Raw genomic sequence first — 25,715 nt, 5'->3', positions numbered from 1 at the left:
AACGGAGACTTGGTTCGACCCCTCACATGACTGGCTGGCCAATATCCAAGGGTATTCGGTGTACCGGAAGGACAGGGTTGGTAAAAGAGGGGGAGGGGTATGTCTCTATGTCAAGAACAATATAAAGGTGCTAGAAAGGAGTGACATTACGGATGGGATGAGCATGGATTTAGAATCTGTGTGGGTTGAACTCGATAGGGAAGAAGATAAGGGAAAAGTAGTTGTGGGGGTTTGCTATAGGCCACCTAACCAAGGGGAGGAGGTAGAGCTGGAATTTTTAGCACTAATAGGTAAAGCGGCAAAACTAGGATCAGTCATCATATTGGGGGACTTCAATTATCCCGACATTGACTGGGAAGAGGGGACTGCACACTCGCATAAGGCCCGGCTATTCACGGAAACCTTACAGGATAACTACATGTCGCAGTTGGTGGATTCCCCTACTAGAGAGAATGCTATCCTGGATCTATTGATCACTAATGACCCAGACATAATCTCGGAGGTAGGAGTCCAGGACAACCTGGGCTCTAGCGATCACAGGATGATCACATTTAGTATAAATAACAATATAAAAAGGCAAGTGGGGAACATAAGAACCCTAAACTTCAGAAGGGCAGACTTTCCAAAATTGTACTCATTGATGGAAAGGGTAAACTGGGACCAAACCCTGGGATCACTGACCACAGAGGAAAAATGGGAATGCTTTAGAACAATATTAAGCAAAGGCATCTTGCAGTGCATTCCTATGGGGAATAAATTTAGAAGAGACAAAGCCAAACCTGGCTGGCTAAACCGTAGCGTTAAAAAACTTATTAGGGGAAAAAAATTGGCCTTCAAGAAATATAAATCAGAGGGCACCGTATCGGCCTTCCAGCAATACAAGGAGGAAAATAAGAAGTGTAAACACGAAATCAAGATGGCTAAAATCAACTTTGAGAGACAAATAGCGGAGGATAGTAAAAAAAACCCAAAGAAATTCTTTAAATATATCAACAGCAAAAAAACTAGGGCAGAGCATATTGCACACATAATTAGCGATGATGGGAGGATGGTTACAGAGGACACTGAAAAGGCAACCGTGCTGAATTCTTTTTTCTCGTCAGTCTTTACGCAGGAAAAGGAAGGGTACACTGACCATGACTGTATGGTTAGTAGTAATACACAGGACTTGCCACTATGGCTAACAGAGGGGGAAATCAGGGAAAGACTGGATAAACTTAGCACAAACAAATCACCAGGCCCGGATGGCGTACATCCGAGAGTGCTCAAGGAACTCAGTATGGTTATATCTAGACCACTGTTCCTGATCTTTGCTGACAGTATTAGGACAGGAGATGTACCAGGGGATTGGAGGAAGGCTAACGTGATTCCGATATTCAAAAAGGGCCAGAGACATATCCCGGGAAATTATAGGCCTGTCAGTCTGACATCAATAATATGTAACCTTTTGGAGGGGATGATAAGGGACTATATCGTAGAGTATGCTAAAGACAACAACATCATCAGTAGTAACCAGCACGGGTTTACAAATGGGCGATCTTGTCAAACCAATCTCTTAGCATTCTACGAGGAAGTGAGCTGTGAGCTAGATAGGGGGAGACCAGTGGATGTGGTGTACTTGGATTTCGCTAAGGCGTTTGATACAGTTCCCCACAAGCGCTTAATTTATAAAATAAGGTCTGCAGGTATCGACAGCAGGGTTTGCTCTTGGATACGGAATTGGCTAAAAGGCCGTGTCCAAAGGGTAGTAATAAACAGCGCATACTCAGACTGGTCTGAGGTAGTAAGCGGGGTGCCCCAGGGCTCAGTCCTGGGACCAACCTTGTTCAATTTATTCATAAACAGCATTGAGGAAGGGATCAGTAGTTCGTTATCAGTTTTTGCAGATGACACAAAATTGGCCAGGGCAATAACTGCACAGCATGAAGCAGATATCCTACAGAATGACCTGGACAAAATTACAGAGTGGGCAACGACATGGCAAATGAGGTTTAATGTGGAGAAGTGTAAGGTTTTGCACTTGGGGACCAAAAACATAAAAACACAATACACGTTAGGAGGGGAACCCTTGGGGGAATCAAAAATGGAGAAAGATCTGGGAGTCTTAGTTGATGATAGATTAGGCAACAGCATGCAATGCCAAGCGGCAGCTTCCAAAGCCAACAGAATATTAGCATGCATAAAGAAAGGGATGTATTCCAGAGATAAGACTATAATCCTTCCACTTTATAAAACTCTGGTCCGACCGCATCTGGAGTATTCTGTCCAGTTCTGGTCGCCAGTCCTCAGGAGGGATGTGTTGGAGCTGGAGAAAGTCCAGAGAAGGGCAACTAAACTGATTAGGGGGTTGGAGGACCTTACCTATGAAGAGCGGCTGCAATCGCTCGATTTATTTTCCCTGGAGAAAAGACGTCTGAGAGGGGACATGATAGCAATTTATAAATATCTTAATGGGGATCTCAGCTTAGAAGAAAAGCTGTTCATTCGAAGGAATTGCATGAGGACTCGAGGACATACAATGCGATTAGAGGAGAAGCGTTTTAACCTCAGGCAACGTGGGGGGTTCTTTACTGTTAGGGCTACAAGATTGTGGAATTGTCTACCACAAGAGGTGGTTTCTGCGGGTAGTATGGTGACTTTCAAAAGACTCTTAGACTTACATCTCAAGGATCAGGAGATTGAGGGCTATGTTAGATGATTACAGTCACACACACCTACACAGGTTGAACTGGATGGACTATTGTCTTTATTCAACCTCACCTACTATGTAACTATGTAACTATGTAACATAGTCTGTTATCAGGGACATTTCTGTATTTTGTATTTACAATATTTCCACTTGGAATATTTTTTATTGTTATATTATATTCTGTGTAAACATTTTTTAGCTATATAGATTTAATAAAATTAAATATATTTTGTTTACAATTGTGATCATCCCTCCTTTTATTGTAGATATATTGAATGCAGTTGCCAAGAAAAATAACCAGTGAAGTGCGAATTGCATTGCTTTACTGAATATGCCTGATAACTTTTATATATGTGCCATCTGTGCATTTATACCTGAAGCTTTTGTAGAAGACAGAACTACAAAATCTCCTTCTGTTGGGGTTATTAGTTCTGGAGGCAGCATGGCAGGCTCTGATTTTTCACAGGCCGATTCATTTAATAAGCTGATCTGTTCCAGCAGTGGAAATAATGTATTTAGTCCACCAATGCAGTTAATCATGTCCTAAAAAAGAAAAAAAAAAAAAAAAAAAAGGAAGTCAGTGTTTTCTCATGAGTAAAATAATTAATTTACACTTCTACTTTAACCAGCGCAATAATCTCAGGTATAATGATATGACCATTACACTGAGGGCACACCTGTTTTCTGTACAAAAATGCCTTCTTGTCTCTATACCGCTTTTTGATGTAGATCAAGGGATTTCTTTCCTTGTAAATTGCTTAACAGCACTAGAGAGTCTTTATCTGAACACGAGATCTCTGTAATGTCCAAAAGTGAGTTTAGTGGCAGCACAATGGCTTAGCGGATAGCACTTCTGCTCTACAACATTGGGGTCCTCGATTTTAATTTCAGCCAGGCAGCTCTCTGCATTGAGTTTTTGTGTTCTCCCTGTGCTTGTGAGGGGGGGGGGGGGTTCCCTCCTGGTACTCCGGTTTCCTCCCACACCAATGTGTTAATTGGCTTCTGTCTAAACTGGCTCTAGTATGTATGCATGTATTTATGCATGCATGTGAATTAGGGACTTAAAGCTGACCATAGATGAATCAAATATCAGCCAGTTCAGCAGTAACCATCTAAATTTCAATCTATGTGTGGCTGCCCCTGCTCTGCAAAAGCTGATCATTAAATCAACAAAGGAAATGTTGGAAAACTTTTCTCGATCAGCAGCTGCAGTCACCAATCAGTGTATTTTGACAGTGGATAGTCCAACTGTCAGAAAACAATATCTCAACGGGAAGCATGGATTTCCATATCTATTTTGCTTGCATGGATGGAGGAATCAACCTCTCTAAGGCTAGCTTTAGACTGTAAGCTCCTTGAGGGTAGGAAATGTGCAGTACCTAAAGCGCTGCTTAAATTGTTGGTGCAATATACATGTCTGTACTGCCCCTAGTATGTGTGCATGTGTTTATGAATGCATCCGAGTTAGGGACCTTGACTTGGCCATGGATAATTCAAAACTCAGCTTGTTCAGCAGTGACCATCTGCATTTCGATGCATGTGTTACTGCCCCTGCTCTGCAGAAGTCAATCGTTAAATCAACTTCTTTTGAATGGGAATGTTGAAAAACTTTTCTCGATCGGCGGATGCAGTCACTAATCACTGTATTCTGACAATGGAGAGTCCTGCTGTCAATATATAATTTGGAGGAGATTTCCACATTTACCTCTCAAGTGTGGATGGATAAATCAATCCCGCTGGCTGGAAAAAAAAAAAAAACTGTCTATGGTCAGCTTTAGATTGTAAGCTCCTTGAGGGTAGGGAATGTGCAGTATGTAAGGTGATGTTTAAATTGATGGTGCTATATACATGTCTTTAAAAAATGTAATCGAATTTAGTTGTGTGTTTCATGCTAAGCAGAGATCTTTCAATAACTCAACTGATAGTCAAATGAAGCACTTCCCATTCCATAACATCTATCTGAAGCTATATCCCACATCATTTTCAGAAAGTCCTAAATAATTCATTAGGATCAGCAGTCATTAGAGACAATCAATATTCTACAAATGAAAGAATAAACGTATTTAGTTCACTCAGTTGCAGTCACACTCATTGCATGCTGACTGTGACTCTACAATACACTTGCGCAGGAGCTAATGCTCTGTCATAGCATCTCTTCTGCACTAGTCAGGCATTTATTTATGAAGCTGTTCATCTTCAGGTGATGAACACACACACTGATAGAAGTCATGGTCTGACTGAATTTTAAATCACTTTGTATAAGAAGCTTTATCTTCAAGTGCATTAGATGAATAAAGTGTATATCCAGTAAAAATGCTTTTTATTTTTTATTTTTTTCTGTAGTGGAGAAGGGTTAGAAACTATATCAGGTTTTCATTGGTCTCTGTGCCCTTGTTGTAGAAATTTCCCTTCTACTCTTATGCGACCACAGGGGCAAGACGTGGGGAGAATCTTTCCATTGGGGTCACAGACAACAATACTAGCACATCTGTTTAGTAGAGTGAGAAAGGCAAGATCTTACGGTACCTTGTTTGCTCTACATGTTCCTGGTTTACTTCATTTCCTGTGTGGTCATTAAATGGATTGTAAAGGCAGAAGGTTTTTTTTTTTTTATCTTAATGCATTCCATGCATTACGATAAAAAAACCTTCTGTGTGCAGCAGCCCCCCCCTCAGCCCCCCTAGTAATAACCTGAGCCCATCTCTATCTAGCAATGTGGCAGCAGTTTCTAAGCTGCCCAAGACTCGCCTCCTCATTGGCTGAGACAGCAGTGTGGCACAATTGGCTCCCACTGCTGTTAAAGTCAAAACGGCAGCTCCATGTCTGAATGGACACAGGGAGCTGTGACTCGGCTCAGGTGCCCCCACAGCAAGCAGCTTGTTGTGGGGCACTCAACAGGAGTTAGGGGCCAGGAGAGCAGATGAGGGACCCCAGAGGAGGAGGATCCGGGCCACTCTGTGCCAAACAAATTCACAGAGCAGGTAAGTATAATATGTTTGTTATTTATTTATTTTAAAACAAGACTTCACTACCATTTTAGGGCAGGAAGTGAGGAGAAATATCTCCAACTAAGGGCCAGAGACCACAACAAAAACTTTTAACGTTTTAACCCTCCTCCATTCTATCCAAAATTGGAGAAAAATGTCTTCATTGGAGTTGAGCTTTAATGCTAATGTTCTGACTGGCCAGACTTTTCCTACAGCTGACCTGTAAAATAATTTTCTTGGAATACATCACGGGACCCAGAGCAACCATAATAATTACTATCTGGGTTGTACGTCACCTATAGGTGAAGGGACACTGGCAACAAAATAGACAGGAAGTCCCCCTCTATATAAACCCTCCTATACAGGAAGTACCTCAGTTTTTTAGCAAGCATTAAACACACCAGACAAGAGGGGAGGGACCTCTGTGTCCCATGATGTACTCCAAGAAAAGGATTTTACAGGTAAGCTGTGGGAAAAATCCAATCTTCTTTATTGTACATCACGGGACACAGAGCAGCCATAACAATTACTATCTGGGATGTCTCAAAGCAATGCATTTGAGGCGAGGGGGACACTAAGTAAAAAAATTGATTTTTGTAAAATCTTACCGTAAAATCCTTTTCTCTTAGCTCATCGACAGACGTAGTCCTCGGTGATACACCACCTTCGGGTTATGTTACCTCCGCAGGAGCAGGACTAGACAGGAAATTAAAAAGCTCTGGCCACACCCTAGGGGCAGTCCCAGAGGGTATATCCTCTCTCTCTCTGCCTCAGCAAATCAGTTATGTGAAAAAGCAGTGCTTAGAGAATTTAACCCAACCCAACTCCAAAACAGAGGGGCGGGGACTACGTCTGTCGATGAGCTAAGAGAAAAGGATTTTACGGTAAGATTTTACAAAAATCCATTTTTCTCTAGCGCTCATCGACAGACGTAGTCCTCGGTGATACACCACCTTCGGGACGTCCCAGAGCAGTATCACAACTGAGGGGTGGGAAAATGGAAATCAAATCCCAATCTAGAAGGCCCAACCGGTGCCAACTAGAAGTTTACAATGCTCATCCTTAATGATGAGACTCAACAAAAAAATTTTCAAACAGAAAAAAACCCTTGAGGTAGACCACCGGTCTCCTCAAATTGCGGCCTGCAAAACCTTGCGGCCAAATGAGGCATCCGCCGATGCCGTCACATCAATTTTATAGAATTTTGTAAAGGTATGTACCGACGACCAGGTGGCCGCCTTACATACCTGGACCACTGACGCCTGATGGCGAAAGGCCCAGGAAGTACTGAGCGCTCGAGTGGAGTGCGCCCTAACAGGGAACGGAGGACTCTGACCCTTAATAGAATAAGCCTGTACCACCGTCTGTCTAATCCATTTGGCAATGGTTGCGGCAGATGCAGGCAAACCCTTTCTGGGGCCATCCGTGATCACAAAAAGTGAATCCGTCTTACGGAATGATTCCGTAGCTTTCAGGTATACCCTGATTGCCCGAACCACATCTAAGGAATGCAACGCATGTTCCCGATGATGCTTGGGCTGAGGACACAAGGAAGGTAGTACAATATCTTCATTCAGATGAAAATCTGAAACCACCTTAGGAAGAAAAGATGGCTTAGGATGAAGTACTACCTTATCCCTATGAATCACTAGGTATGGGGGCTGGCATGATAATGCAGCCAGTTCTGACACCCTGCGAGCAGAAGTAATAGCCACCAAGAAGGCCACCTTCTGGGATAAAGTAAGCAAGGGAATCTCCCTGATGTTTTCAAAAGGAGGTTTCTGTAGAACCGACAAAACCAAATTAAGATCCCAGGGCGGTAAGGGCGCGCGGACTGGAGGAGCCAGGTGCCGCACCCCCTGGATGAAATTCCGCACCAAGGATTTGGTAGCTAACGGCTTCTGAAAGAAGATTGCTAATGCTGAAACTTGACCCTTGATGGTGCTCAAGGCTAGCTTCTGCTCAACCCCTTGTTGCAAAAAGGCCAATATTCGAGACACCGAATAGGTACGTGGAGGAAATCCTAAAGATTCGCACCACGCAATATAAGTCTTCCATGTGTGATAATAGACTTTGCTGGAAGTCGCTTTCCTTGCTTTAATAAGGGTAGGAATGACAGAAGTAGACAAACCTCTGTCCTTCAGTACTTGGGTCTCAATGGCCAGGCCATTAAAACCAGCGACTGTAAAGCACGAAGGTAACTTGGTCCTAGAGACCACAGACACTCCCTGAGACGAAGTTCCCACGGAACGTCTGCGACTAGCATGTCCAAGTCGGCCAGGCCGGCTTGAGGAGGCCAGCCTAGAATTTCTAGGACCACTGGCGCTGATTGGATCTGAACCAGGCGTCCCTAGAGCTATCTGGCCCCGACCATCTGAGAAAGTCTGGTCGTTTTCTGTTTCCACACATTTATCAGATACCTGATAGTTATCAGGAAGGGTGATCTTTTCTGGTTGAACCTCAGGGACCGAAGTCACCCGACTAGAGGCTACTTGGCCTATCTGGTCAACCAGATCCGATTCCTGTGAGGTATCGGGACTAATCTTAGGAAAGGGTAAAGGAAAAGATCTATTCAGGGAACGGTAACTACCGCTTCCTGTGGTACTTAAATGTTGGAAGGGAAGAATCGCACCGGTAGTAGTGGTTGATGCTCGATCTGATGTCCTGAATACCGGTGAAAACGTCCCCCCACCCTGAAACCGGGTGGGGGCGCACCTTCAGGCTGTGTACTCCTTTGCTTCGGGTTTGGCTGGGTTGGTCCTCTGCTTGTCCGACCAGCCCTTCTTGAATCCTCCTGGAGGAGTCTTGCCTTTCCCGCTAGTACCAGCCGGGCGCCCTTTATGGGCGGTAAAGAAAGGTCCTCGCTTGTTGCGAGGTCCCTTAGCTTTTGCAGCCTGTGGCAAGAAAGTGCTCTTGCCCCCAGTGGCATCCTTAATGATTTCATCTAGGTTGGCCCCAAATAGACGATTCCCCTGAAAAGGGAGATTGGTCAAGGTCTTCTTGGAACCTAGGTCAGCTGACCAGCATTTTAACCACAGCACACGTCTGAGGATCACTGCTAATTTAGATGCATGCCCTAATAAGGGAGTTGTGTCCAAGGCTGCGTCACAGATAAATCGTAGCCCTTGTATGATCTGTTCCATCAAATCAGATGTCTCCTGGGGAATATCTTTTCCCCTAAGATCTTGGCGTACCATTTCCGCCCATTCCGTAAGTGTCTGGGAAACTAGACCAATAACAATTACTGGTCTAAATGCTGACCCTATCAGAGAAAAGATAGTGCGGGACTCTGCTTCTATCTTTCGATCCACCGGATCCTTAAAGGACGAAGTGTCCTCCACTGGAATAACCGTGGCTTTATTCAGCCTGGAAATAGGTGGATCCACGACTGGTGGTACCGTCCATTTCTTAATGATGGATTCCTCAAACGGATAGCGTCTAGCAATACGCTTGGAAATAGTAAAAGTACGTTTAGAATGCTCCCATTCTTCTTTAATCTGATTACCAAAACATTTAGGTACCGGAAAAGCCTTCGCCATCTTGATGGGCTTATTAGTACCGAAAGGCCTCTCTGTTTCAGTTGCCTCTGCCGGTAAAGCCTCAAGTTTTAAGGTTTCTTGCACTGCCACAACTAGTGCGTCCACCAATGCTTCTTCCTGAATTATAGCAGGAGAAGAAGCGTCCTCCTCACTGTCTGAGGGGGCTTTACCTGGGATAACAGCCCTTGCAGAGGAACCTGCAACTGCCGTGACCATCTCTGAATCTGAGTCAGAGGTGTCAGATGGTATAGGGGTAGGCGGGGGTCGCTTCCTTGACCCCCGTCCCTGACAGGCCGCCTCCACCCGAGCCACCATAGACTCCAAAATTGCTGTAAATGATTCTATACTCTGTGCACCGGCGGGTCCCGAGGCCCCCTCGAGGGAAACAGGTGGGGGAATATGTGTGGCAGGGTCCATGATAACTCCAGTTACTTCCTGGATAATATAAATCTTTATCTTACTTTTTTTTTTTTTTTTGACCCCCAGCGCCACAAAAAGCCCCTTAGTGTTACCTGCTAGGGATCCCTATCGATCGAGAGAGAGAGAGATAGACCCCCAGGCTCACCACTTGATGCTCAGAGTTAAACTGCAACAGCTTACAGCGCTGTCCTGACAAACAGGAAGTCTTTTGGCTGGCTGCCCAGGAAGAAGGGAGGCGGCTCCGCCCCTCTGCACGCCTTCCGGCGCCTCCCCCAAGCTCCACGAGGTGTAGGATCACCTCAAACATGGCCGCCCCCATGCTGGAGACACGAGGCTACGCCAAAATGGCGGCTCGTGCGATCCAGCAAAAAAAATGGCGGCGGCCTGTGCTGACTAGCGGAGTGCTGCAGGGCACACAACACTCTCTCTGCATGGGGATATGGCGTGGTTGGCGGTACCGGCCCTGGCGGACCGCATGGCCGCTCGGGAGGCCTGCTAATAGCTGGAGATCTGATTTGGAAGGCAGTCTACATGTCCGTGGCTTCTGACTGGTAGGTAGCTTATACTTAACCCATAAGATTCCCAGAATGCCACAGATTACATCTTTAAAACATGTATACAATAGATTGTTAGCTCCCAAACCAAGCCTCCTGGCTTTTTGCACACATAAAATCACACTCAAAGTAGGAGGATTTGTGACATGTTATAGGATAGAAAGAACTCTTTCTTACCATACAGAGAGGGGCCCGCGTTCACCACAAACCCCGTCAGGGAAAAAGGGGGAACATACTACTCACCATACCGGAACCAGGCGGGCACCAACTCCTGACAGTACCCCTCTCCACCGGGGCGGGAGGGCTGTCGACCGATACGGACGCCGTGACTCATGGTCTTTGGCGTTTCAGCGAGACGTTTAACTCGCGGGTTCAGTCCTTTTAATGGGACTTTGTCGCGGCCGACTCAGCGCGGAGCTATGGCCTGCACGCGCTCGTAGGCTGAACTGGGGTGACCACCGGATCTCAACATCCAGCCCGTCGCCCAGTTCAGCTTTCTTGCTTGAAGATCTCACAGGAACACTGGAGAAAAAAAGCTGTCTAAAAATCCTTTTAGAAAAAAATTCTTGCCAGGACCTAAGATCCCAGCAAGGTATCTAGGTCCTTACTCCTAACTAGACAGAAAATAACTGATTTGCTGAGGCAGAGAGAGAGAGGATATACCCTCTGGGACTGCCCCTAGGGTGTGGCCAGAGCTTTTTAATTTCCTGTCTAGTCCTGCTCCTGCGGAGGTAACATAACCCGAAGGTGGTGTATCACCGAGGACTACGTCTGTCGATGAGCGCTAGAGAAACTGCCTTTAGACCGAAAAGATCTACATAGCTGCCTGCAGCACACTGTAGCCACATGCAGAATCCTCCGGGGTCCTAACACCCACCTGATAGAATCTAGTGAACGTATGTACTGAAGACCAAGTAGCGGCACTGCAAATCTGAACCATAGAAGCTTGATGGCGAACTGCCCAAGAAGCACTTACTCTTCTGGTAGAATGTGCCTTTACCAGAAAGGGTGGAGCCTTCCCCTTTAAACCATACGTCTGGGTAATGACCTTGCGAATCCACTGAGAAGTTGTAGACCTAGATGCTGCCTGCCCTTTCCTGAGCCCTTCTGGCAGCACGAACAAAAGGTCAGTCTTCCCGACTACATCAAGAGAATGTAACAACTTTTACTCTGCTGTTTGAGGATTTGGAAGGAAGGAAGGAAGGAAGGCAGTATAATGTCCTGATTCAAATGAAAAGCAGACACCACCTTGGGCAAAAACCCTGGGTGTGGACTTGGAATCACCCTATCTTGATGTAAGATCAAAAATGGCTCCTTACAAGAAAGAGCTGCTAACTCTGATACTCTTTTAGCTGAAGGTACTGCAACCAAAAAGACTAACTTCCTGGTCAAAAGAACCAGAGGAACATGTCGAACGGGCTAAAAAGGCTATTTCTGTAGAACCGCCAGGACCAAATTTAAATCCCAAGGGCACAACAGTGGCCTACCTGGCGGAAGCATACGTATCATCCCTTGTTATAAAGGCTCGGACCAAGGAATGCGAAGCAATCGGTCTTTGAAAAAAGACTGACAAGGCTTAAATTTGACCTTTAATAGTGCTTAAGGCTAGCTTTATATCTACCCCTACTTGCAAGAAGGCTAGAATTCTCCCAATTATATATTTACGGGGATGCCACTTCCTGGTCTCACACCAAGAAATTTAAGGAATTCTAGACTCTGTAATAAATGCCCCTAGAGACTGGTTTCCTAGCGTTTATCATGGTAGAGACTGCAGGACCAAATATACCCCGCTCCCTCAAAATCCAGGCTTCAATAGCCAAACCGTCAAATTTAGAGATTGTAAAGCAGGTTGGAATATCGGACCCTGAGAGAGCAGATCCGGACCCAGTGGGAGAACCCATGGCCTTCCCGCCGCCAACCTTAGAATTTGCGTATACCAAATTCTCCTAGGCCAAGCTGCAGCCACCAGGATCACTGGTTTCCTTTCTTCCTGAATCCTGTGCAAAAGTCGTAGCAGAAGCTGAACCGGTTGAAAGGCATAGATCAGGGAGATCTATGCCTCCGAGAACGGGAGCAGCCTTCCCACCACCTGACTGAGTGGGGGCGTTCCTTCACAAAGGTCAATTTAGAGCTAGGCTTGGTAGGCCTCTGGGGCCAGGGTTTCTTCTGCCCTTGACCTGAAGGCTTGGCTCTAGATCCAGAAGGCTGAGGCCGTTGAAACTGCCTGGGATTAGAAGTACTGGGAACCAGAGTGTTAGACACTCTAAAAGAAGGACGTTTACTTCTCCTCTTAAGTTGTAGAAGCACACTCTTCCCCCAGGAAATCTTTTGGCTATATTTGTCCAGATCATCAAATGTCCCCCATGAAAGGAAAGCCAGCTATCAATTTTTTTACACTGTAATTCCGCAGACCAACTTTTTAGCCACAAGATTCTGCACCTATAAACTGACAGAAGAGTAAGCGGTGACATTTACTGTATGGAGTCCTTAAGAGTATCTACTGCAAAACACAAAGCCAGAGGAAAATCTGCTAAATCTTCAGCAGACTCTCCCTGAAAAGGAACACTCCTGGACACTTGTTTAATACAGTCTTTCAAAGATTGGCAAACTCCTATAGCCACCACTGCCAGTTGTATTGCAGACCCTGCAACAGCAAAGGTAGCTTTTAATAAAGATTCCAATTTCTTATCAGCTGGATCTTTAAAAACCTGGGCATTATCTACAGGACAGGTTCAATTTCGGTTTACAGAAGAAATAGCAGCATCCACTGTAGGCATACTCCATTTTCTTGTGAATCTTTCCTCCATATGATCCTATCAGGATGATCCCAATCAGCATATATTTTCTGCTCTAAAAGCGTATGTAAGGGAAAAGTCTGAGAATTTTAAGGAAGGTGTAACGAGCCTAATGAGGAATAAGACTTCAGAAATCTCTAAGGGAGATAATTTAATCCAGATCGGACCATTTCAGTGAGAAACTGAACTACAATCTCTGGGATTGAGAGGCCGAGAATGGGTCCTCAGACCCTGACTGCCCAAAAGTGGAATCCTAAGCTTGACTTTCTACTAGGTCATTTACAGCTATTTCTTCCACATCCTCTGCCCAATCCTGAACTAAAACGGGGGGCTCAGGTGAGGGGGGATCTATCAGGTTTCCTCCCTCCTTGGGACACTGAAGCAATCATAGCAAAACAAAAGGGAGACAGCGCTCAAAATTGGTGTACAAATTCTAAAGTGAATCACAGATCTTAAAAATAATACTATACCATAAAGTGACAGTGCAAACTTATATGATAAATATAATGCAATCCAAATAATATATCATAAAGTGACAGTGCAAAAAGTGTCTATGCAATTATAAATAATTGAATGCAATTAAATAGTTCATATAAAAGACATATAGTTATAGTCCTTATAACTTGAAAGTGCAGGTGCAACTTGTGCAGCAAATCAATTCAGTGTATTAAAGTGCTTGGTGCTCAAAAGGAATTGCATCCTTCATACAAGAAAGGAAGAGGGAGAAAGAATCCGTCACCAGATACTCCACACACTTACCGAATGGCCCCTTGGGGTCTTGCATAGGTCAGTGGTAACTTGTAAAAGGATCCCGGTATGGAAGGAATATCCGTCCCCCGCTCGTTTGATAACTCGGGAATCTCTCTACTGTGGGAAAGACTGGTGTAGCTTCCTTCCGGTACTGTACCAGGATCCAGCTCTGTGGTCATCTGAGGGGGCACCAGGAACCGTCTTCAGTCAAAGAAAGTCTAGTAGAAGCTGTTCTGGGAATTTTATAGATCGGCAACTCCTATCCTCATATTGATTAGTGGTTCCAAATGAATAACTTCTACTAGACTTTCTTTGACCGAAGACGGTTCCCGTCTTTACTAAATTTCCACAGCAGGCTGCAGTATGTTAAATCATGAATCTTCAAGCTTACTTAAAATTATGCATGCAGATGCTAAGTATATGTGATTAATATAATGCAACAGCTAAATATATCTTCTGGAAAATATTTATTAAGGTTACAGTAGGGGGTCTATTTAAAAATCTTTTCACACAAGATTTACATATTTATTTACCTATTTTCTTATTAAATATGATTGAAAAAAATGTTGGAATAATTTGTTAAAAGATTTATAAATACACCCCTAGGTCTATTTATAAGTTATGATATATGACGGCTTGTTAATGAAGGAAAGCATAAAACCAGTTACCTTAATGTCCCAGTTCACAACTTTGTTCCCTGTCAGTCGTCCATGCAATAGATTTTGCGATAAATCAAGGCAGATGGGATTTCCACAAGCCTGAGCAAACAGGTTAAATAAACAAAATGCATTATACTGACCATCAGATCATAAACCAACACAAATATTAGCATATGGCTGTACGTGTGAGCCAGCTGACATCTTTGACTTTGACCTAAGCACTGCAAAGTTGATACTGTTATCCATCACGCTCATTCACCTGTTAAAAGGATCTTGTTCTTTATGTTTCTATTTTAACTCTGTTAAGAAGCCTTGCATAATAACATAACTCAATGTATGTTTTCAGCACATTAAAGTATATTCATAACTGCAAGATCAGCTTTTGAAGACCCTGACCCTCTGCAGGCAAGCATACAGTGGAAAATGTGTACCATACTCACGTCCTGTCCATGCACAAATAAATGTATTCTTATGTCAACTTCAATGCAATTTAGGCCTCTACTTTTTCATGTAGAAACTAAAAGTATCTGCACGGCCGCATTCCAATGCAATCCGTTTATGGAAGTGGATAAAATTCATACAGCATGCAGAGGTACAGGAACAAAAACAGCTAACCTGTTTCACATTAAATATCAGTGCCTAGTCATAGCTAAGTGCTTAGGTAGCTATGACTAAGCACTGATATAAGTGTGAAACGCGTCAGTTGTTTTTGTTCCTGTACCTCTGAATGCTGTATGAATTTTATCCACTTCAATAAACGCGAATTGCATTGGAGTGTGGCCATCTAGATACTTTTTCTTTCTACATGTTATGCATACAGATCCAGCACCCTTTCTGTGCTCAGACAAGGTAAATTGGAGGAACTCTCACCTTGAGCGGTGTCTTTTTCATTGTTTAACTACTTTTTCACCTTTTTTTTTTTTATATATTTACATGTGCTTTCGCACATTTTCGTTCTGCACAGTATGTAAATGAGCATTTGTGCGCATTAGGCATAAATTACTGACCAAAAAATGCAGATTTTTCTATTTTTTTTTTTTACTGCACGGTGAAGAATGTACGGTGCTTGTTTATGCGCCTGTGTGCATAGGCACATTACAATTAATGGGCTGTATTTTACCTCAGTAGAAAAAAAAGCTGTATTGAGCTTTTTCAAGCTGCAGTGTGCAAGAGGCCTAAGGCACTTTTCACACTTGTGCGACCTAAAAGTCACGCGATTTTGCCGCGATTTTGACTGGACTTGAAGCAATGCCTAAGTCTTTGGACCTCAAAACTCATTAAAATCATCCCAAAGTAGTGCAGGAACTACTTTGAAGTCGTTGCGACTTGAAGTCGTACAGATATGAACGGTACTCATTGGAAATCATGGAGTGCGACTTCTCATACGACTTTGCAGTCCCAGACGCACAAGTGTGAAAGGGGCCTAAGTCTCTTGTATGCATCCCAGTAACAATGAATTCATAATCAATAAATTCCATTGTGTTCAATGCACATTGATGTGTAGTTTTTTTTTTTTTCCACAACAAGAGCTAAAATACCTTTTTTTCTTTGGGAGTGCGGAGAGTGGTGCGATGTGTTGTAATGCATTGCACTGTTTAAATACAGCATATTCTATTTTCACCCAGTGAACACCAAATAATTCAGAGGTGTTAGGTGGGCGTACTGCAAACAACAGATTTCGGCTTGTCATTGCACCGGGCCTGCATTGAGCAGCACATAATGAATGGGCTGTGAAACAGTATAGTCTGTTATAACAATATGCTGTTGCATGCATCTCTAATTTAATGTTCTTTGTATAAATGAGATGCCATGTGCACAAAGTGACACCAGCTTTCGCAATGCCTTCAAATTATTACCGTCATGCAAGCATTATGAAATATTCATATTAGTTCCATTTAAATGATTTGGCTTTACTAACTTTGAGTGATTCTTCAGCTTCAAAGTCAAAGGTGAGAGGTCACTTGAGGTATGCTAGTTGGGGACTTGTCTTTCTCACTTTTTTCAGAAAGTACATAACAGTGCCATATAACATCATCCAGTAGTTGCTTATATTCATCACAACTACAAGGCTCTTTTATTTGACACTGCTATGTTCCCTATAGAGTTTATGTAGTTTATTGGTTCAGGGAGGAGAAAAAAGGCAATAATACTACCTTTAGGAGACTACTCAAGTTGAACAGTCAGACAAGATACATTAAGTAAATATAAATCTTTCATATGAAAGATTGCAATGCTATTTGAATTTAGTGTCTTGCCTAGTCATGATTGGTTCTCTTACAGCTCTGGGAAGATAAAACAGAGCAGAGAGAGTCACATATCCCAATGTAAGATGCTTGTCATACGTTTTTCACACACAAATGAAGAGAAATTGTTTCAACTAACCTTTGGTGTGTAATAAAGGAGAAGTTTGTTAGGTAAGTCTGCTAATTCAGAGTCTCCTGATTTCCAAGGATTCAAGCTATTAGGACCTGAAAAATTAGAAGATATAAAAATACCAATATCTGCAATCTTCTGCATGCAATAGGTTTGGTTTCATAAAAAAACTAATGATAATTATAACAAATCAAGCTGATGGCACTTACCAGCCAAATACAGTGCCTTCACATGTGCAGCCTGCAATACATCATGAAATATGAGAACTGATGCAAGCTGACCCTCAAGTGATGTCGGAGTTCCCCATTCACTATCCTGAGTGCCTGCAGAAATTACTTTCAAAGAATCAGTTTTTCCTTGAGAGCCACTTCTGGAGGGTGAAGATAAAATACCACCCAGTGATGACCGGCTTGTGTTGGATGGTGGTGAAACAGGTGGGTCTGGAATCTGAGAAGGGGGTGGTGTGTTGGTCTTTTGGCCTGCAGATCCAATGCAGCAAAATGTAAATGGCTGAAAGACAAAATGAGACAAAGGTAAAAAGCTAACAAGACTGAAAAAGATAAAAATATTATCCATAATTAATTTAAAATTTTAATAGTAATAATCCAATTTTTCAATATTCTAAAGGATAATAAACTTGATCGTATGCATTATGTAAGCATTTGTGTATTAACAATGAAAAGTAAAAATCATTTACTTATTATCAACCTTGTCTCAAGCACAATGATTAATAGCTGCCAACATTTTAACACTATAGGTTATTGCAGGCCTAGATATCACAGACAAATATGCTTGATCTTATTGCCCTGGGCAGCTCACTTCTCTTTCGTATGCTAGCCATACTCAGCTTGAACTTCAGCCGATCTTTGTTGAATCGCCCAAAATTTGGTCTGTGGGTGGCCGTGGCAGCACCCCCATGCTCCACAAAAAAAAAAGAGCACATCTGAAAGATCGATGGAGTCAGGTGGAAAATTGTGAGCTGAACAGTGACTGCATCCAATAAGATGAGGTCACTGTTCAGATATTAAAGCAGCCACAGGTGAGCAGATGTCTGATTACAACAGTTGGAAGTGGTTTACAACAGTTGGAAGTGGTTCCTCCACTTCCAACTGTTGTAATCAGATATTCCTGTTTGGCGTGGATGGGGGATTTGAGTTAGAAATCTAAACCTGTATGGCTAACCTAAAGCTGCTCATAAACTTTTTTTTTTTAAACTTCGTTCAGCCAGTGGGCTGGGTTTTGTTCAGCCTGGGACATTGTATTTTGACAGCTGGACCCACCTTCTGTCGAGCAGGACTGAGCACACAGTAATCAGATTTTGGCCAGTCTCTCTTGAATTGGATGAATTTTAATCAATGTATGGGCAGCTTTAGTCTTGCAAACGACCTCAGCAGTGCCAATTGCCAGAGATAAACATGTGGAGTGTATTTCACAAGCCCATAAACCGAGGCGCAGATAGCAGCCTCGCAAATGTGAGGAACAGATTCTTGATGCCGAAATGCCCATGAAGCACTGACAGGTCTGGTAGAATGTGCCCCAACAGAGAAGAGAGTAACCCCTAAACCAGACTTTCTAATGGTAACTAATCTGATCCACTTAGCAATGTTGGAGAGAAGCAGGGAGTCCCATGCAGGAAACTTCAGAAAGTACAAAGAGAATTCTGTATGTCTGAAAAAGGCAGAAGCTAAAAAGGTAAACTCTTAAAGTGTGAACCGTGTTCAAGACTGAGCAGAGAAATTTCCTCTTGATAATGTAGAGCCAGGAAAAAGGAAAAAAGGACAATGCCTTAAGGTTGAAGAAAGAGGCCATCTTTGGGAAGAAGGCGGTTTTAGGCTTTAAGACAACTCTGTCCTTGTGCAACACTAAAGATGGCTCTTCACAGAATAAGGCTGTTAATTCAGAGAACCTAATTTCAGAGGTAATAGAAACAAGAAAAGCCTCCTTCATCCTTACAAATAAGCTCAAACAAGGGATTATCTCTAACAGGTTCAAAAGACGGTTTCTGGATGAGCAAAAGAAACAGATTAAAGTCCCCAATGGGACACAGAAGAAGACACTGGGAAGAAACGTGCTACCCCCTGAACAAAGGCCTTAACTAGGGAACGGCTCAGGCATCTTCGGATCGTAGTCCCAACCCCCCTGTGCAATCCCACTAGGAAACCATCACTGCACACCGCCAATCATAGGCAGCGTGTGTATGTGCAGCTTCGGGCCTCACTGTCTATGATTGGCAGTGTACAATGAGGGCTTCAGGTGGGTTGGGATTACAATCCAAACATGCCTGTGCCCATCCCTACCCTGAACTAGTGAACGAGAGAGGTCAAAGGTCTCTGAAACAGAACAGCCTAGGCAAAGGTTTGTCTTTTGATGGTACTCAAGCCCAGACGCTGATCCAAACCAGACTGGAGGAAAGACAAAATACGTCCTACAGAGTGCTTTCTAGGATGAAAGTTTGCAGCACCAAGCAAAATAGGCCTTCTACATGTGATTGTAGAAATGTCTGAGTACCACGTCCTCCTGGTTCAATTTGGTGCAAAAAGAATTACAAGAACGCCATCCATCTTGATCCTGCAGAGCGAAAGAGGGAGAATCTGGAATATTATCATCAGAGAAAAATAGAGACACCTCCATAGTAAGAAGGTAGCCTTCTCTCAGTAGAAAGAAGAGGTTCATCACCTAGGGACACTAGAGAAAACGGAGGTTTACATGGGGGTGGGAGGGGATATACTGTATATGGGAATGTCCCTTTATGGCTAGTTCACACAAGAAATCATACAGGAGCAATTTGAATGCAGTGTATTTTCAACCCATTAATTCCGAATGGGTTGAAACTGCACTGTACCGCAAAAAAAAAGTAGTGCATGCACTACTATAAAAAATGCGCTACAACCAGATCACATGGTATTTCTGTATCATGCAATCCAGTGCAGGCACACGCACTACGTTTATGTCCTGCATTTGGGGTGTCATTAACATTCCATCCACACCTGCTGCAGATCACCTGGGTAGTGCGTTTTGAATGAAGTGCAGGAAACATCCACGGAACGTGGGTTTCCCCCATCACATTCTGGTGTGGGTAGGCCCTCAGCCTTCTAATTTTTCCACTGTCCAATACCCTGAAAGCAGCTGCATATAATCCAGTCAGCATGATTAAAAAGCCTGTGTCTTGTAAGACTAAGAAATACCATACAGTATATATTGTACATCTAATTTATTTTGCCACAACACAAATTTCTTGTGTGTAAAGCTACAGGTAGAAGCAGGTCCACTAATTCACAGCTGTGTAGTTGTAGAACACTTGTAATCCAGCTCTGTATGAGTGGCGTGACTACTAAAGCATGCAGCCCAAGCGTTAAGGGTATTTTATTTTCCAAAAAGATTCCTTTTAAGCTTACTTACCTCACTCATTGAAGGAAACTTAAGAGGGGATGATATTTTTAGCTGTCCATTAACATATATGTACACGTTGCTTTGCCCAAAGAATCCCAAAGACCTTTTTGCTGGTACATGGACAACCGTGACACTGTGCTGTTATAAGAAAATATAAAGCCCATTAAAATGTACAAAAGTGCAAAGACAGTGCAAAGAGCGAAATGCTATATGCAAAGTGGCGCACTCATCGCAGCTAAGCAGAATTCATCTTGGCTTGACTACAGTAAAGTGAAATCTAGCTTCTAAGGGTTGCTAAAATTTGTAGTTAGCGCTTTCCTATTTGCATTGTTTAATATATAAGCCCCAATGATAAATTAAAGGATACATTCACCTTTCTAAAAAAATAAAAAAAAATAATAAATGCATATTTTTTTGCAGCTAAAAAAAAAATGTGCATTTTTTTTTTTTTTGCCTGTGAAAAGTGCCTGTAAAGCATTGCACCCATGATCAGCAGATCGCAGGTGCAATTTCTGGCTCATGCAGACTGTTAGTGTATCTGTCTGCTCATACCTCATATGGACAGGCAGTTCCACAATGACAGGAAGACTCAATGAACTACCTAGAGTGCTCACTAGCGCCCTGGTAGCACACAGAAAAACTACAAACCGTCAGCCGCAAAGGCTGTTGGTGCATGTAGTTTATTTATTCGTATAAGGGCTCTTTCACACGGAGCGGACCATATTGCGATCCGCTCCGGCACTTTTTTTTTTTTTACGGACACGGGTGACACTTGTGTCATCCGGTCCGTATGTCTGCATATCATCCCATCCGTTTGCGGATGATATACGGACATAATGTATGTCAATGCAATTGCGGATGTCAGCGCATGACACCGCTGACATCCGATTTACCGTCCTTTCCGTTTTTTAAACGGAAGAAAAAATAGGGTTCTGTTCCGTTCCAAAAAACGGAACAGAACTGAAAGGACGAAAATCGGATGTCAGCGGATGGTCATCCGCTGACATCCGCAATCCCATTGACATGCATTATGTCCATATATCATCCGTAAAAAAAATGGGATGATTTACGGAACGCCCGTGTGAAAGAGCCCTTACTCTATGAATGAATGATGAAGTCCTGTTCTTTTCAAATTGTGACAGCAGGTGTGGGAAGAATATCCCCAGCCCGCTGTCACAATGAGGGGGGAAATCGGCGAGAGGCTGCAGGAGTGGGAACATGTTACATGTTCCACCCTAAAAGTGGGTGGAACATGTAACATGTTTCCAAAGATAAACTTATCATTTAAGTTATTAATTATACACTTTACTTTTTCATTAACATGCATTATTTCTCTGCAATACTTTAGGATTTCCAATTTGGGGCAGCCAGCTCTTGAACCCAACCCCAATATACTTACTGAACTCAAAAATTACTGTATTTATGTAACTGTCTCACAATTTGAAAACCTTCTAATAAATATATTTGTTAAGCATGTTTTTATCTGTAATATATGTTTTTTGTAAGCACCAACAAGGATTGATCACTTTGAAGCAATGTTAAATTACATGTAAAGTTTCTGTATGACAGTCCAAATAGTAATTTAAGCCTCATAATGTAAAAAAAGAACTTCCTCTACCTTCCCAGACTAAGCAAAATTCTTTATTTGTTTTATACATGCTCCCCCTTCTAGACACTGCAGCTCCCAGGGTTTCAGCAGCAGAGGAAGTGCTGTCAATCCAGTAAACATTGGGCAGGACTCAGTATAGTTGGGTGCAAGGTTACAAACCTGAGAATCAGCAACGCCAATACTGATAACCCATGCGACTTGCAACATCTTCTTATTCCAATGTAGTGCAAACAGATACAGTCTATATGAGAGTGGCAACAAAGCTCTGAATTCAGGAGCAGTGCAGCATTGTTGCCACCACATTACAGGAAACTGAATTAGGTGGACTTCAATGGTAAACTCAACAAGTATTTCTAGGACTTTACAGTGGTAAAAAGAGAAAACTGCAGTAAGTACAGTTTTTTTTTTTTTATGACAGAATATAGTTCTACTTTTACATTTTGGTTGCACTTTTGGTAACACTATGGTTATATTTCTGCAGTGCTAAGCCTATAATAATCTAATGAGACTTTTACATGTTTTACAAGCTTAGTCTAGTAGATTAGTTACTAAAGGGAGTTTACTGATGTTCTATAAATAAGTAGGGGGGACTCTGTCCTCAAAAATCACACAGTGCTATCCCCAGAAAATTAGAATAAAACCAAGGATCCCCAGCACTCTTCAAGTTAGAAGAGATGAAGGGAAGAGAGGATTTTTAAAGTGCCCACCTTAACAGGAACACCAGATATCATAACTGTACTACTCCACGAGTTAATAAAAACATGGTTCAATTTATTAATACATCAAATGTCTGAAAAAACATACATGTTTAACGAGGTAGAGACATTATAATAATTCATTATTATTAATAATAATATTTATAATAATTGGCGGATGAGGCTGGTGTGTGTGGAGGTCGCTACCCCTGAGAGTTCCTTCACATGTATTTAGGGCTGGCTCCCTTTCTTTTCTTTTGGTCTGTTTATGACTCTTGAACCAGACCTATATGTGGTAAATTGTGGATTATAAAATGAAAGCCTCCTTTGATCATCAGCCCTCTGGACTGCATTCATTTCATTATGGTGTGGGCTTAACCCCTGGGTCATCTCTATTTGAGGGTTCTGTGATCATCAGATACGTGGATCCTGAAAAAGCCATAGATTCGGGTGAAATGCGTTGATCAAGATCCATATGTATTTTTTTACGCATTACCCTATCTAGGATGATTATATATGTCTATTATAATGTCTCTACCTCATTGAATATGTATACTTTTTTTTTTTTATAGACATTTGATGTATTAATAAATTGAACCATGTTTTTATTAACTTGTGGAGTAGTACAGTTATGATAGTTGGTGTTCCTGTTAAGGTGGGCACTTTAAAATCCCCTCTTCCCATCATCTCTTCTAACTTGAAGAGTGCTGGGGATCCTTTGTTTTACTGATATTCTGTCTAAATATTCTGTGCCTCTTGTTTATGAATCAGCAAACCTATAGGCTTGTATTGTAAGAAGGAGTGTAAAGTGCACTCATTATGTAGCACTTCAAAGCAGGATGCAGAACCTGTATGTATATTATATATATATATATATATATATAGGTTCTGCTTATATATATATATATATAAGCAAATACCCCACCCAACGTGCATATATAACTTCCATTAATACATAGAAAAACTTTTTTAAAATGCATTGAGAAGATTATTGATTATTTACATCAAGCTAATCTCTTTTATTTTACATGTATACCTAAAAACATGATACAATGACTATACATTCGGTTTAAATGAGTTAATTATTGTAATGTAGGCTCTATAATGACCTTTATTTACAGTTCTCATTTTATACAAATGTGTAGTAAACTGCACTTACCCACAAAGAATCACAGAAGCAGTGATCAGGCAATATAACAGTTGTGTATTCCTTTTTAGTGCATACAGCAACAACCAGGAATCCAGAGGATGTGATAAAGGCTTCAAACCCCATACCACTGCTGGTAAAGAAGCTGCAATCAAAGAAATCAGTCAATGAAAGAGAGACTAGCTGTAAAGCAAACTCTTACTTTAAGTATTAACACACCGATTTCAGAAACCAAAACCACTGCACCTGAGCGTCGCTTCGTAACACTGACGGTCACTAGTCAAACAATTGTCCTTACATTACAAGAAAATAAAGGCTTAAAACCCCAGCTTCATCATCTATGACAAAAATGTATGTCAGCTGCCATAGCACATTCTAATAAAATAAATTAGAGTATATGTGAAAGAAAAACATTGCCTAATTGTGAAAAGAGTGGGGGGATTAGACCCCCTGCCAAGTTTTTTATTGCTAACTGTTTGCCCACTGAGGAGATTCTCCTCTTTTTGTCTTATTGACCAATGTCCCGAGACAGAAAGGGAAAATTCAAAAATAATGGACTTGAAAGCAAGAGGTGAGGGGGAATCTTAATATGAACAAATGTTCTAGTGACAGCGGTCTCTGGTGGAGGCTCCCCTAAATTCGGGAACATTTCCTCTCACTTCCAGTCTGCATCCCCAAGCTGGACTCAGACAGCAAAAAAAAAAAAAATAATTGACAGGGGATTTATTCACTAAGTACTCTATCTAAAGCTAAAAAAAATTGTTTTGGCTATGCAAACTTACAGTAACTTACCGTGACACAATATAAAAGCCAGTATAAGTGCAGATACCCTTTAAAGTGGAACTACACTCACCTATCCTTTACACCCATGCAAGGTGCCATCTAGGCCTCTAGATCTGCAGTGACTATGAAGTTGCACAGGTGACCAGCTATGACACCATCCATTTAAAGGCCTGAAGATTCAGCTGACACAAGAACACTTGCAAACCTTGAGACTTCATGCACACTGGGCCTTTTAAAAAAGCGATTCTCCCGGCAGGAGAAAAGCAGCTTAAAAAAACGTGTCTTCTCTTCCCTGTCTAGATGCCTTAGGATGCCACCTTTTCTATCCAAAATGTTAAAAATGCTCTTGGTTTGCGTTTACTATCTGGGTATGACCAATTGGATGCATTGTTCATTTATTTTGTATTGCTTATGGTACATACACATTTACCACCCACTATGCCACAGGTGTCAAACACAAGGCCCGCGGGCCAAATGCGCCCCCCCAGGCCATTTCATGTGGCCCTCGCACCTCTGCTGCAGCTGCGGCACCCACCTTGTCTCTGTAGTCGACAGAGAGGACAGAACTCCTTTGCCAGATCCTGCACTCCTCTGTGCAGCTGCAGAAAGGCTCCTCTTTGCCCCCCCAGGACATGGGGTGCTCTGGACATCTAATCCTACAGATATAACCGGCCCTTTGAGGGCAACCATAATGCTGATGCGGCCCGCAATGAAATGGAGTTTGACACCCCTGCACTATGCTCTTTTTCTTCTACGCTCGCCGAGCTACCAATCTACAATATTTGTTTCTTCATCTTCCTTCAAAGTTCATTGTCCTTATCAATCATTCTGCCAGCAGTTCTACTGGCCGTGAGTGAGAGCCTCCTATGTAAAACTGTACCATTTATTGTATGTTGGTTGTGGAAAGGTCATAGTTTTAGGTTGCCTTTGTCACGCAGAATACTTCCAAAGGTCTGTCTGTACCCGATATATCTGTCAGTCATGTTTTTGTATTTTGAAGCATTCCACTACATAAATAATAATAATAAAATAAATAAATAAATAAATGCGCCTAAGAAACTGCGTTTAGAAGCATCAAGTGCTTGGGCATTACTTTCATTGGCAAAAATAATAAAAAAAAAAAAATGAAATGCACCTAGTGCTTAGGTGCGTTTAGACCTGTTTACCTGCTTTTAGAAGCATTAGTCATTTTTTATGCTCAATACTCCTCACTTGAATGTGACTTTGATGGGGGGGGGGGGGGATTTCATGCCTGTAAACCCCTATAGTGTGCAGGGACATATAGGCGAACATGAAGTGGCATTTAGAGCCAGAGGAATAAAAAG

The 25,715-nt window shown here is 42.3% G+C and overlaps 1 protein-coding gene across 4 annotated transcripts in view; it reads right to left on the bottom strand.

Annotated features, from left to right (window-relative positions):
- The window catches only part of NBEAL1 (neurobeachin like 1), a 312,113-nt gene that overhangs the window by 108,630 nt on the left and 177,768 nt on the right, over nucleotides 1–25,715 (bottom strand). For all 4 annotated transcript variants that reach the window (XM_082260720.1, XM_082260721.1, XM_082260722.1 and 1 more), the window contains 6 exons: nucleotides 23,620–23,752; nucleotides 20,166–20,294; nucleotides 16,976–17,276; nucleotides 16,776–16,861; nucleotides 14,403–14,492; nucleotides 3,064–3,232 (listed from right to left, as the gene is read on the bottom strand). In XM_082260720.1, the coding sequence (XP_082116846.1) occupies nucleotides 3,064–3,232; nucleotides 14,403–14,492; nucleotides 16,776–16,861; nucleotides 16,976–17,276; nucleotides 20,166–20,294; nucleotides 23,620–23,752 (908 nt within the window). The remainder of the gene's footprint in view (nucleotides 1–3,063; nucleotides 3,233–14,402; nucleotides 14,493–16,775; nucleotides 16,862–16,975; nucleotides 17,277–20,165; nucleotides 20,295–23,619; nucleotides 23,753–25,715) is intronic.

Source organism: Pelophylax lessonae, assembly GCF_965119305.1.
Source record: "Pelophylax lessonae genome assembly, chromosome: 6".
Classification (NCBI taxonomy): Eukaryota; Metazoa; Chordata; class Amphibia; order Anura; family Ranidae; genus Pelophylax; species Pelophylax lessonae.
This window is presented reverse-complemented; position numbering and strand designations above follow the sequence as displayed.